Raw genomic sequence first — 14,987 nt, 5'->3', positions numbered from 1 at the left:
TTAATACAGCTAAAATTTTGTTCAACCTTACAGGATATATTATTTTTGCAGCATAACAGAATGCAGGAAATTAACAACTTCAAACTACCAGAGAACAGAAGTGTGCAAAACACAAAATTAAGTGACAGTAATAGGTCCAGATCTTATAATAAAATGGTATATTTATTATCCAGAAGCAATGCAAAAGAACTGTGATGCAATTTCTTAAATAACTGAAATGATGATCAATGAGACATTATGATATGAAATCTCCATTTGGGAAAGCAACATTATTCTACATTTGGAAAAATGAATCCATAGTAAGCGAATAGTAATAGTAAATAGTAAAAAAAAAAAAATGAATCCAAGTAATCGAATAGTAAACCCCCATACATTTCTGTTGATCTATCTGCCAATGTCTGCCTTGTTCCATGGAACCCCAAACTGGGCAGAACACTCCACTGCTGTTTTACAAATGTCAAAAAAGGGAAAACCACCACTTCTGTCAACCTGCTAACTGTATTCCTGTAGCCTTGTTATAAAACAAAACGAAATTCAATTTTATCTGCTGAAAGTTGCTTTCTAAATCCACACACATTCTTCCAAAAGAGTCTGTAATTCCTCCCCCATCTTTTCTCAGTTTTTATTGACTTATGAAGAAATACATATCATTACATGCACACTTTCAACTCAAATTATATAGTATTACATACCTGTACTACTTGCTTCTGTGGTTGTGCTGGCTGTGTGGCTGAAATTTGTGTTTTGTCCCGAGCGCCCCGGGTACGTTCACCGACCACTGAAGTCATCATATATAGTATATACAAAACAATGTATGTACAAAACAGAAAATCTGACAGGAAAATTAAAAAAAAAAAAGAGCATGAGTTAGGACAGGGTACTGATTCGATACCCAGTTACCATACAAACGCAGTAACTTGAACTCTTCCTGCATTTAACCCGAACCCCATGCAGAGACTCTCGAGAAAGCAGTTTTAATACACTATTATTGGATTTATCTCAGTCTTTACTATAAAGGGGGAAATGCAATGGATAAAACACATTTTTGTCAGCTGATTTGGATCTGCCTAGATCTGTACTTCCAGAGGACATCTAAATATCATAGCTTTTCACAGTGATTTAACATATAGACTTTTCCATCTACTGAAATTTCAGCTCCAGCTGTATCAATCTGTCAATTTCTGTAATGCCTGCTGTCTTGATTTGATGCCTGGAATTTAATCACTCTCATACCCTCTCAGAACACTAACGCAAAAAAAATCACATTCACAAACGTGTCAGTTCCTCTCTTCCCCATCATCAAACTGCTTTCCTGCTGTCCTGGGTTCAGCTGTAAGTTATTTTTGTCCTTCTTAGTAGCTGCTGCAGTGCTGTGTTTTTGACTTTAGTCTGAGAACAATGCTGATAACACACCAATGTTTTTAGCTGTTGCTAAGTAATGCTTACTCCGACCAAGGACTTCTTCTGTCTCATGCTCTGCAAGTGAGGAGGGGCACAGGAAGCCAGAAGGAAGCAGAGAAAGGACACCTGACCGGAACTAGGGTTCCATACCACAGCACATCATGCCCAGTATATAAACCTGGGGGAGTTACCCAGAAGGCCCAGATCACTGCTTGGGTCGGGCTGGGTGTCAATCAGAGGGTAGTGAGCAATTGTATTGTGCATCACATGTGTTTATTCTTTTCATTTTCCCCTCTTAGTTTCATATTCTCTCCACTTATTATTTCCCTTATCATTATTATTAGTGGTGGTAGCAGTAGTTTTGTATTATATCTTAGTTACTGGACTATTCTTATCTCGACCTGTGGGATTTACATTCTTTCGATTGTCCTCTCCATCCCTCCAGGAGCAGGGGAGAAGGGGAGGAGTGAGTGAGCAGCTGCATGGTTCTGAGTTACCAGCTGGGCTTAAACTACAACACCTGCACACATATGGAGGTCATGACTAACATCAAATCTACTTCTCGCCTCTCATTTATGAGATGATCCTTACCTTTAAATCCAGCTACTATTTCTCTTTTGTTCTCCCTCATATTTACAGAAATGACTTACAAAACTACCTATTACCTTGCTCTAAACATACCTTTGTTGCATGGCAACAAAGAAACCCTAAAGAAAACACAAATATCACACACATCACTGCTACCCAGTTTGAGGCAGTCAGCTTTTATTCTCTTCTATCCTCTAGCATGAAAATTACTTTGAAACAAGGAATTTATTATTTCCCCCGTGCTTGTACAGCATCTAACATAAGGCTAATTGATAAGCACAGTTTAGAATAGGTATGATAAGAGAAAACAGATCTCTCAGCTGATCAGAACAGTCACTCAACTACCTGACTTCTGTCACCATTACACTTGGAAGCAAAACTGCACATTTAGGGAATTAAGGACAACCTGCAAGTGGTGCACCTGGGTAGAAGGAGATGTACAAAGAAGCAGCAAAACGCTTCTACTGCAGCCCCAATGTATGAATGTGTCTCAGCATGCACCTTGTCAGGGCAGCAGCCTTGGTGAAGGCTGGCTATCACTGAGCTCAGTGCACAGTAACGCTGAACAATAAAAATTGAGCAAACTGCTGTGACCACATAGACGTGGATATGTTCAATACCCACCTGCTCACTACCACTCACACGTAATGGGTACTCAGTAATTGCAATGAGATGCTTCAATTTAAACACTGATTGTCAATACCTGTGATTTGGAGAAAACTCCAGGAACAAATTTGCCAACAAAGTTTTCAAGCTGACAAGCAGGTATTCTTTATTGCAGCGCCAGGAGATACGGGGGATAGCTCCTTGTAACGTGTGTCCCCATAGTGCTACACAAGCCGTCCTTATATAGTCCCTGGGCATACATATATATTCATGAGGCTACATATGGATTACATAATTTTCCAGAAAGTTCCCCGCATGCGCACAGAATTGTGGTGGTGGTCTCTGAGGGTCGTTTACTTCTTCCAACAATCTTCATTGCTTTTGGCAGCCTTTGAAGCACACGCAGTAGATGCTCATACCAGTTTAATTGGTTCGTTAGCACCAGAGACATAATAATCCTCCTGTCCTCCTACTTATCAGTTAGTTTAACTGTAGCCCATCCTGGACACCTGTGGTTCCCAGATACTCCTTATCCCTGTGTCCTGTTCTTCTAGACTGTTTTTCTTAAACTATGTCACAACTATAACGATTTATCTTGTACAAGAATTCTCAGTATGTTCTCTAGCTGCACTCTATTTTTTTCTATGTAACATGCACCTCAGTAGTTTTCCATTGCTACTGTTACAAAGCCATCAAACTTAACATTACTTAAAACTAATTCTAAAGATTTCTATATTCCATTTTGTGATTTTGTGCACCCCTGTCTCACTTGGGAACCTCATCTAGATTAAGACAGACCCATTATCATCTAAATCTCTTCTTCACTTTAGAAATACATTTTTGTTGGCCAAAATTGAAGCCCAACACTTAATTTCTTTATGTGCTAGTTAAGCATTCAATGAAATCTGAGAACACATATTTCCACAAACTCTTAAATATTTAACAAGAAAAGGCCTGCCTTTACCAGGAAGTAATTGTAGTATGAGCTGAATTGGAACACTATTACTCCACCTTTATGAATATGTTCACCAAAGCCAATCTGTCTCCTAGTCTCTCAAAGAAGTCTAACTTTGTTGCCTTCTAAGCCCCAGAACACACAGGCCTTCAGAGAATGGAGCTTGATGTGGAGATGGTCTGAAGAGCAAGTTCAACACTTATTGCTGGCTATCTGGTCATGGCTGTCCACTAATATTTTAAACACACTATGGACAATCTTGTCCTGGTTTAAACCCAGCCAGCAACCCAGAACCACACAGCCGCTCGCTCACTCCCCCCCCCCCCGCCCCATCCTCCCCCAGCTCCTGGAGGGATAGGGAGGAGAATCAAAAGAATATAACTCCCACGGGTTGAGATAAGAACAGTCCAGTAACTAAGGTATAACACAAAACCACTACTGCTACCACCAATAATAATAATGATAAGGGAAATAACAAGGGAAGAGAATACAACCACTCGCCACCTGCCAACAGATGCCCAGCCTGACCCGAACAGCGATCGAGCCCTTACAGGTAACTGCCCCCAGTCCACACCACGTGATGTGCTGCGGTATGGAATACTCTTTGGCTAGTTTGGGTCAGGTGTCCTGTCCCTTCTTCCTCCCAACTTCCCCTATTCCCTGGCAGAGCATGAGACTCAGAAAGTCCTTGGTCAGAGTAAACAATACTTAGCAACAACTAAAAACATTGGTGTTATCAGCACTGTTCCCAGGGTGACAGTCAAAAACAAAGCACTGCACCAGCTACTAAGAAGGAGAAAAATGACTGTTAGAGCTGAACCCAGGACAGTATCCAACCCTTATTCCATATCATTCACATCATGCTCAGATCCCACATTTTTCAATATACCATCATTCTTGTCTCTCATATATATATACACACACACACATACAGATATCATTCCTTAGTGCATGGACCAATCCCTATAAAGCTGCTGAGTTCATCTGGTCCATGATGTCGGGCTCCATCTCTTGTAACCGTCTTTTAGAGCAGGAGAGAAGGTGTGCAGTATTGGACTGTTGCCTGCTGATGACATCGTGGAACTCATATGGTCACTGCTGAGCTCGTCTGGTTTCATCAAAGTTCATTCTCTGCTGAAATGATGGTCGGAAGAAAGTCAGGGCCAGTCACTGGTGACCTGAAGACATCTAGTTGATGGGCTATAAAAGTGTTACATAGCAGGCAACAGCATACAGTTAAGTTCACTGGCTGTTTTCCCCTAAAATCAAATTCCCTTGAGGTATACAGCGGACTTCCCCATCTTCATACATTCCCCACCAAGTATATCTGGGTCCCTGAGCAAAAGCAATCCCATGAATGGGTTGGCCTTTATCTAAAGGAGGAATAACCCAGACCCTTTTCACCAGCAAATTCTTTATGTGCACCACAGGATTTATCCCCCTCTACAGTACGTAAAAGTTCTGACTGGGCTGGGCCAACCCTGTTGGTAGATCCTCTGGTGTTGACGGACCAGATGGCTTTTGGTAAATGTGTAGCCCAATGTTTGAAAGTCCCACCACCCATTGCTCACAGCCCACTGTACCATTCGATTTTCCCAGAGGCTGGGGCATGGTAGGGGATGTGATATACCCACTCAATGCCACGCGCTTTGGCCCAAGTGTCTATAAGGTTATTCCAGAAATGAGTCCCACTGTCTGACTCAATTCTCTCTGGGGTGCTGTGTCGCCACAAAATCTGTTTCTCAAGGCCCAGGATAGTGTTCCAGGCAGTGGCGTGGAGTACAGCATATGTTTCCAGCCATCTAGTGGTTGCTTCCACCATGGTAAGCACATGGTGCTTGCCTTGGCAGGATGTCGGCAGTGTGATATAGTCAATCTGCCAGGCCTCCCCATATTTATACTTCAACCATCGTCCTCCATACCAAAGAGGCTTTAACCGCTTGGCTTGTTTAATTGCAGCACATGTTTCACACTCATGAATAACCTGGGCAATAGTGTCCATTGTTAAGTCCACCCCTCGATCACGGGCCCATCTATATGTTGCATCTCTGCCCTGATGGCCTGAAGTGTCATGGGCACACCGGGCCAAAAACAATTCACCCTTATATTGCCAATCTAAGTCCATCTGAGTCACTTCAATCTTAGCAGCTTTATCCACTTGTTGGTTGTTCTGGTGTTCCTCAGTGGCCCGACTCAGGTACATGAGCATCGACATGGCGTACCTTCACCACCAGGTTCTGCACCCGGGCAGCAATATCTTTCCACAGTGCATCAGCCCAGATGGGATTATCTCTGCATTGCCAGTTGCTTTGTTTCCATTGCTTCAACCGCCCCCACAGAGCATTTGCCACCATCCATGAGTCAGTATAGAGGTAAAGTACTGCCCACTTTTCTCATTCAGCAATGTCCAAGGCCAGCTGGATGGCTTTCACCTCGGCAAACTGACTCGATTCACCCTCTCCTTCAGCAATTTCTGCAGCTTGTTGCTGGGGACTCCATACAGCTGCCTTCCATCTCCGATGCTTCCAAAGCACTGGAGGGGCCCACTGGACTAGATACTTGCCCATACTGTCTCACACACCCTGCCACTCATGACTGTCCATCCTCAGGGAAAATCTCTTGGTGGTCCTCCTATATCGTCGGCTAATCCAAGGTAAGACACGAGACAGACCCTGCTTAGCTTCCATTATCACACAAGATCGGGCATTCTCAGGTTGGTCACGCCACAGGCAAAACATAGAGAGCATATGCAGCAACAAGCTGGCTCCCAGCAAAAGGAGCAGGGTGCTTTCAAGGGCACTGAAAGGATATTCAGGATCTTCAAATCTTCCAGAATATACTGCCATTGTAATTAGTCTGGTGGGGAAGCAGAGGCTGTAAGGGAATGTCTCCTTCATAGGCTGACTACCCAAGGAGGGAAAAAGAAGATTTGCAATTGTTAATCACTTCTATTACACGCCTCCAAAAGTAAAGAGGTGATGACAACACTGGGAACACATACCAGCCCAGATTCATGATCAATGAGTCTATTGTATTACAAATCATTGCCATGAAGTACAGCAAAACAAGAACCTTAGCCCAGGGCCCCCATCTGAAAAACAATAAAACAGCAAATACTAGCCGTAAGGTATGACACGCTGAAACTCCGAGATCAAGAGCATCAACTTCGAGAGCCAATAAATCAGCATTGTGACGAGTGACTACTAATCCAAAACAATGAATGCTTTTCACAAATACAATTAGACACACTCCAGTCAGATGTGTCGTTATGTCAACCCTTCGCACCCCATGTTGGGTGCCACAAAGAACTGTCATGGTTTAAACCCAGCCAGCAACCCAGAACCATGCAGCCGTTTGCTCACTCCCCCCCTTCCTCCCCCAGCTCCTGGAGGGATGGGGAGGAGAAGAGAAAGAATGTAACTCCCATGGGTTGACATAACAACAGTCCAGTAACTAAGGTATAACACAAAACCACTACTGCTACCACCAATAATAATAATGATAAGGGAAATAACAAGGGAAGAGAATACAACCACTCACCACCTGCCAACCAATACCCAGCCCAAACCGAACAGCGATCTAGCCCTTCTGGGTAACTGCCCCTACTCTATATACTGGGCATGACGGGCTATGGTATGGAATACCTCTTAGGCTATTTTGGGTCAGGTGTCCTGTTTCTGCTTCCTCCCAGCTTCCCCTCCTAACTGGCAGAGCATGAGACTCAGAAAGTCCTTGGTCAGAGTAAACATTACTTAGCAGCAACTAAAAACATCAGTGTTAGCGTTGTTCCCAGGCTGAAAGTCAAAAACACAGCACTGCACCAGTTACTAAGAAGGAGAAAAATGACTGCTACTGCTGAACCCAGGACAAATCTTCAGCTGAGTTTGCAGTAGAAATTACTGTCTATTGCTCTTTGCATTAAAATCTGCTTTATCAGCCTTGCTGACTGGACTGCCAATATCAAAAAGCAAATTTAAGTTTATATACACTAATAGTGACCTTTGGATTTTTTGTCTTTGGCAGCATTTTTTCAGGTTTTGTTTGTTTGTTGGAGTGTTCAAGACCAGGTTGGACGAGGCCTTGGGTGATATGATTTAACATAACGTGTCCCTGCCCATGGCAGGGGGTTGGAACTAGATGATCTTAAGGTCCTTTCCAACCCTAATTATTCTATGATTCTAAATTATCAGTCAGGTCATCATGATTTGAGCCTAACACAAAAAGAAATGAAAAAAATACAGAACAGAGAACATGATAGAGAGCACTAACCTCTCTGAAAGACAAGCTAATAATTTCAAATATGATTGTCTGGAAATAGCCCACTGTGATTAATACCTGACTTTGTAGACACATTGCAATTCTAACAATCAGACAAAACAGCTGTATGTTTTAGCAATAGATACACATTAAATAAAACAGACCCTTAGAGCACTAGCAGAAAAGGAGGAGAAAGCATTAAAGAAAGAGACTAGACTCCCCAAAACTGTTGTGTAAAGAATGGTGGTCATACTTTCTTTCATGACAATTAAAAAAAAAAAAGTGCACAAGATAGCTGTAAGCATTTTTTTCCACTAATGTAGTCTAGCACCCCCACAGAAAGATCGTCTCTCAGTACACTGCATTTAAACACCAAAAACAAAAAAGAACCCCCTTGATCAATAAGTAGCTAAGAAAATTATTAATTGCAGCACTTCCTTATAAAGCAAATAACTAGACTTAAAAATGGAAAGTAGGTATTTAAGAGGAAAATCACCCCAAATCTCAAGGTTTTGTTTTAGTTTGTCTGTACAGAAAGTCTAGCCCAAGGACCTACGCTGCAATAGCAGATATAGTAAAGTATAATCAGCCATCACTAGACTGGTGATGGAATGGCAACAATATTTCTAGTTTCTAAAAGCTGTACCTATGTATTAGTATCTCAACACCCAACTTGCCTAGAAACCAAATCCCACTACCTCATAAAGTCTTCATACCATCTTATTCAACACAGTTGTTTTTTTGCTTTGGATTTTAGAAGGAAAAAAAGAAGGCAAAGAATCAAAGAATAACTGAATGCATATCAACACAAAAAGCAGGTTTTTAAAGCTACCATAATACTTTCTTTGATCTTGTGAGTTACATCAGAGTGATTCATGTCAGCAACTCGGGGGTCCTAGTGATCATTGCACTTTGTGTGTAGATGGAATCCCTTGTGATCATAGTGCTACGTGCAAAGGGTATGATAAGTGTCCCTGTCAATACCACAGTGTCCTGGGTTCAGCAGTAGCAGTCATGTTTCCCCTTCTTGGTAGCTGGTGCAGTGCAGTGTTTTGACTTTCGGCCTGGGAACAGAGCTGATAGCGATGTTTTGGTTTGGCCAAGGACTTTGTGAGCCTCATGCTCTGCCAGGGAGGAAGGGAAGCCGGGAGGAAGCAGAGACAGGACACCTGACCCAAACTGACCAAAGACGTATTCCATACCACAGCACGTCATGCCCAGGAGGTAACTGGGAGTTAGCCGGAAGGGCTGGGAGACTGCGGGGTTGGAGGAGGTATCGGTCAGAGCTTGGTCGGGCTGGGGGGGCGAGTTATCGGTCGGCTGGTGGCGAGGTGTTGTATTCTCTTCCCTTGTTATTTCCTTTATCATTGTTATTATTGGTGGTAGCAGTAGTGATCTCTGTTATACCTTAGTTACTAAACTGTTCTTATCTCAACCTGTGTGAGTTGCATTCTTTTCGATTCTCCTCTCTGTCCCTTTGGGAGTAGGGGGAGGGAAAGAAGGGGGGAAGTGAGTGAATGAGCCCTCTGCCTGGTTTTAAACCATGACACACAGTGAGGAGGAAGAAGAAACAAGGGAATAATTCCCCTGGGTCAACCGCAATATTGTGCAAAGAAATGTTTTGTTCATTGTTTAAATTGCATGAATGTTCTTAGAAAAGTAGGGGGGGGGGTAGGTAACTTAGAGGTATGTCCTGTTACAGAACGTTGTGAAATCTGTGCGCTGAACAAATAGACACATAAGGAGTGGAATTTATGGGGGCTAAGATGGCGGTCAGACTTGTGATAGACATCTTCCTGTTAATGCATTATCAAGACGCTTAGTAACCTTTCTAAGATATTTCTTCACCCGGAGACAAGACCCCAGCAACAGGTGGAGAAGCCCGGGAAAAGAAGACAACAGGATTGGCTGAAACCCAAGACCAAAAAGTATAAGAGACTATCCCCAGAAGTTCCCCTCGTGCGTCTCGGGCGGAGCGGAGACTCCCCAGCGCTGCTTTCTTATTGCCTCTTGATATTAATTATAATAAAAATCAATTAAAACAGATTGGCGATATTAGGTTCTTATAACAAAATTGGTGACCCCGACGTGATCTCTGTGTGGCTGCCTGGGACTATAGCTCTTACGAGGGGCGCCCCACAACTTGTGGCTCGGGAGCGGTAGCCCCGGGCAGTCTCGAGAGATCAATGAACAGAGAGGCAATAACCAAGGAATTCGAGCTCCCAGGAAAACTGCAGTATAAATTACCCGTAATTCTTGTGCATGAAGACCCAGACAAGAACAACGGACTGTAAGTATCGCTCGGTTGGGTGGGAGGCCGGTGTGTGCGTGTGACTGAGACGTTTTCTTCTAACCGTGATCCCAATCTCCCCTGAGAGAATTGGCCGGTGAAGAGACGGAGTGCTTGGAGATTTGTGTTTGTGCACGACTGAGACACGGACTAAGTATCCTGGATCTGTGAAATACGGGCCAGGGCATCGAGATCTGTGAAGCGAGTGTGGACCTCTTCTAAGCGCGTTTCCAATCTCCCACGAGGGAGTTGGCCGCTGAAGGAGGGAAGTGACAGTGATCAACTGGACTGAGACACACCCGCTAGGAAATGGGTGAGAGTGAAAGTCGTAGCTCTAGCCCAGGAAGGGGCCCACGGAGAGGTCCCAAGAATAAAGCAGGGAGTGAATTACCAGAAATACTCCCAGACAGTCACTTGGGGGTAATGATTAAAAACTGGGGCTTTTGGCCGTCCCAAGAAGGGAAGAGTAAGGAGAGAATGGTCCATTGCTGTATGGAAGTATGGACTAAAGAGGAAATTCAGCCTGACCATTTATATTGGCCAATATTTGGGACTTTTGATGATTGGATTTGTCAGGCTTTAAATTCATATGTAAATGACAAGGAACCCTTTAATTGGAGGAAAGTGATTATGCCGCATTGTGGAAAGGATCCTCTGTAGCGGTTTCGCTATTTCCCCTGAGGGAGAAGAAAGGGAAAGCAGAGAAAACAAACAAACCATCATGGGAGCCACTGGATAATTTACCACCCCCCTATCAAAGGCAGAACTCGAGAAATAGTGGAGACAATATTTATCCTTCGTTATCTCCCGATTCTATTCCAAGGGCTCCCCCTTCTCCCCCTCCCCCCAGTCATACTAGAAGTAAGACAAAAATATGGGAGGATAAAAATCCACAAGAGAAAATAGGAGAAGGAGAAACTTTGTTTCCCCTCCGAGAGGTTCCAATGGGAGGAAATGTAGGAGGGATTGGATTTGTAGCAGTAACTCTGAACACCGGCGATGTAAGATCCTGTAAAAAGGAAATGGGTTGGTTATTAGATGACCCTTTGGGGGTTTCTGAATGATTAGATCAATTCTTAGGTCCTAATATTTATACCTGGGAAGAGATGCAGTCAATATTGGGGATATTATTTACTGCGGAAGAAAGATCTATGATTAGACAAGCCGGAATGTGAAACTGGGAGAGACGACATCAGCAGGGTCCTCCCAGAGAGCAAAAATGGCCTAATCAGAATCCCCATTGGAATAATCAAAATGTTCAGGACAGACAAAACATGACGGACTTGAGAGAAATTATTATACAAGGAATTATGGAGGCAGTTCCGAGAGGACAGAATATTAATAAAGCTTTTAGTGAACATCAGGAGAAAGATGAGTCTCCTACTGATTGGTTAGACAGATTAAGGAAAACGTTGCAAATGTATTCCGGAGTTGATCCGGCTTCCCTGGTAGGAGAAGCAATTTTAAAAACCCAATTTGTAGCACGATCTTGGGGGGATATCAGAAGAAAGTTAGAGAAATTAGATGACTGGCAAGATCGGGGATTGCAGGAATTGCTGAGAGAAGCCCAGAAAGTCTATGTACGGAGGGATGAGGAGAAACAGAAAGCAAAGGCAAAAATATTTGTAGCGGCAGTGCAGGAAACTCAGAAACGAGAACAGCCAAGATCAATACCCAAGGTTTCAGGACCTGGGTATCGAGAAAGGAAACAGAACAGAAGGAAAAGGCTAGGACCCTCTCTGAAGAGGTACCAGAATGTTATTATTGTGGAAAGAAGGGACACCTTAGGAGAAATTGTAGAAAGCAGATGCGGGATGAGAAGATATTTAAAGATGAGGAATAGGGGTGTCAGGGGCTATATATTCTGGGGACAAGAACATCATCAGAGCCCTTGATAAATTTAAAGATAGGTCCCCAGGGAGAAGAAATAATATTTCTAGTTGATACTGGAGCCGAAAGATCTACAGTTCGGCATATTCCTATGGGATGTCAGATAAGTAAAGATACCACCTTAGCAGTAGGCGCAAAAGGGGAACCCTTTAGGGTCCCTGTTATCAAAAATGTAGAAATAGAATCTGAAAAGAAAATTTGTATAGGAGATTTTCTGCTAGTGGAGGAGGCAGAGAGTAACCTATTAAGATGAGATTTAATTATAAAGTTAGGAATAAATTTAGAGGTGGAAAAGGGAGCAATTACTGTAAACTTGTATCAATTAACAGAAAAGGATGAAGAACGGATTAATTTAAAAGTCTGGCATAATAAGGGAGAAATAGGAAAATTAGACACTGAACCGTTGGAGGTGGAAATAACAAACCCAAAGGAGCCCATTAGGGTCAGACAATACCCAATCTCCTTGGAATGAAGGAAAGGATTGAAACCAATAATTGAAGAATTAGTACAGAAAGGAACCTTAGAACCCTGTATGTCACCGCATAACACTCCAATTTTACCGGTCAGGAAATCAGATGGGAGCTATCAGTCAGTGCAAGATTTAAGGTCAGTTAATCAGAGAACTGTTACCAGGTTTCCAGTGGTGGCAAATCCGTACACCTTATTGAATCAGGTATTGCCAGGACATACCTGGTACAGTGTAATCGATCTAAAAGACACCTTCTGGGCCTGTCCTTTAGCAGAAAAAGAGCAGGGATTATTTTGCTTTTGAGTGGGAGGATCCGGAGACAGGTAGAAAGCAGTAACTGAGATGGACAGTATTACCCCAGGGTTTTACTGAATCACCAAACTTGTTTGGACAGGCTCTGGAAATATTGTTAAAGTCCTTTGAAACTGAGGGCAATGTAAAACTCCTACAATATGTGGATGATTTGTTGATAGCTGGAAAATCAGAAGAGGAAGTCCAGGAAAACACTATGGGTCTATTGAACTTTTTCGGAGAAAAGGGATTGAAAGTTTCAAAATCTAAATTGCAATTTACAGAGCCAGAAGTGAAATACTTGGGACACTGGATTAGTAAAGGGAGAAAGAAATTATATCCAGATCGAGTGGCAGGAATCATAACCTTACCTGCCCCAAGAACAAAAAGGGAGGTTTGACAGCTGTTAGGATTATTAGGTTCTTGTCAACAATGGATAGAGGGATTTAGTGAGAAGGTAAAATTTTTATATGAAAAACTTACACTAAATGTCATAAAGTGGTCTTCAGAGGATGAAGAGAAATTCCAATATATTAAAAACACTTTAATGAGAGCTCCTGTGTTAAGCCTTCCGGATTTGGATAAACCATTTCAATTATTTGTAGATACGAGTAATCAAACTGCATATGGGGTATTAACCCAGGACTGGGCAGGAAGTAAAAAGCCTGTTGGATATTTCTCGAAATTGTTAGATCCTGTAAGTAGAGGCTGGCCAACGTGTCTACAAGCAGTAGTAGCAGTAGCCTTATTAGTTGAAGAAGCTAGGAAAGTAACTTTTGGAGGATCCCTAGTAGTTTATACTCCACACAATATCCGGGGAGTCCTCCAACAAAAAGCGGATAAATGGCTCACTGATAACAGACTATTAAAATATGAAGCTATTTTAATCTATTCCCCCAATCTGGAATTAAGATCAACAACAGCTCAAAATCCAGCACAATTCCTATTTGGAGAATGGAAGGAAACTTTAACTCTTGCTCACAATTGTATAGATATGGTAGAATTACAGACAAAAATTAGACCAGACTTACGAGGAAGAAGAATTTGGATAGGGAGAAAAATTATTTGTGGATGGATCTTCACGGGTAATTGATGGAAAACGAAAATCCAGATATGCAATTGCAGATGGGAGAAAATGGGAAGTAATAGAGTCCGGACCATTGAGTGAAGTTGGTCAGCCCAGGCATGCGAGTTCTATGCCTTGTTGAGAGCGTTAAAAAGACTAAGAAATAAAAAAGGGACTATATTTACAGACTCAAAATATGCCTTTGGTATAGTCCACACCTTTGGGAAGATATGGGAAGAAAGGGGTTTGATAAATACATAAGGTAAAGGGTTAATATATGAGGAATTAATAAGACAAATATTGCAAGCAATAAGAGAACCTGAAGCAATAGCTATAACTCATGTTAGAGGACACCAGAAGGGGCTCCAGTTCAGAACCAGAGGAAACAACCTGGCAGATGAAGAAGCCAGACGGGCAACTCTTTTAGTTTTAACCGCTGGTGAACACCTAGAAACAGGGGGAGAACAGATGAACGAACCAAAAACATACTCTCAAAGTGAGATAAAGGAATACGAAAAATTAGGAGCCAAATTCAAAAACAATAAATGGATATTACCAGATGGGAGAGAAATGCTACCTAAGGGTTATGCTAGAAGAATATTGCGTAGGTTACATCAGCAAACACACTGGGGAACAAGAGCACTTGCTGATCAATTTTTAAAATTCTATGGTTGTATGGAAATTTTTGATATGGCAAAACAAGAAGTACAAGGATGTTTAACATGTCAAAAAGTTAATAAGAAACAGATGAGACAGGCTCCCAAAGGGGGAAGACCTTTGGCCCACTGACCTTTTGAGAGGATACAGGTTGATTTCACCGAACTACCAAAAGCGGGACGATATAAATACCTTTCAGTGATAATAGATCAATTAACACATTGGGTCGAGGCCATTCCCACTGCAAGGGCTATGGCTCAGGTAGTGACAAAACAACTACTTGAGAATATTATTCCTAGATATGGGATGATCAAAGTAATAGATTCAAATCAAGGATCACATTTTACCTCTAAAATCCTTAAAAATGTTGTATCAGTCTTGGGAATCCAATGGGATTATCACACTCCTTGGCATCCCCAAAGTTCTGGGAGAGTAGAAAGGATGAACCAAACCTTAAAACATCAATTATCAAAATAAATGATTGAAACTAAAATGACATGGATAAAATGCCTCCCTT

The 14,987-nt window shown here is 42.3% G+C and overlaps 1 protein-coding gene across 1 annotated transcript in view; it reads right to left on the bottom strand.

The window, feature by feature from the left end:
* LOC130603762 (ubiquitin-associated protein 2-like) overlaps nt 1-14,987 on the bottom strand; it is a 150,599-nt gene that overhangs the window by 119,666 nt on the left and 15,946 nt on the right. The window contains exon 2 of the mRNA XM_057417774.1: nt 693-832. Coding sequence (XP_057273757.1) covers nt 693-832 — 140 coding nt within the window. The remainder of the gene's footprint in view (nt 1-692; nt 833-14,987) is intronic.

Source organism: Pezoporus wallicus, unplaced genomic scaffold, assembly GCF_028554395.1.
Source record: "Pezoporus wallicus isolate ANWC-B61680 ecotype Strahan unplaced genomic scaffold, APGP_CSIRO_Pwel_v1 contig_2545, whole genome shotgun sequence".
In the NCBI taxonomy this organism is placed as follows: Eukaryota; Metazoa; Chordata; class Aves; order Psittaciformes; family Psittacidae; genus Pezoporus; species Pezoporus wallicus.
The sequence above is the reverse complement of the archived record's forward strand: the minus strand, read 5'-3'. Positions and strand labels throughout refer to the sequence as shown.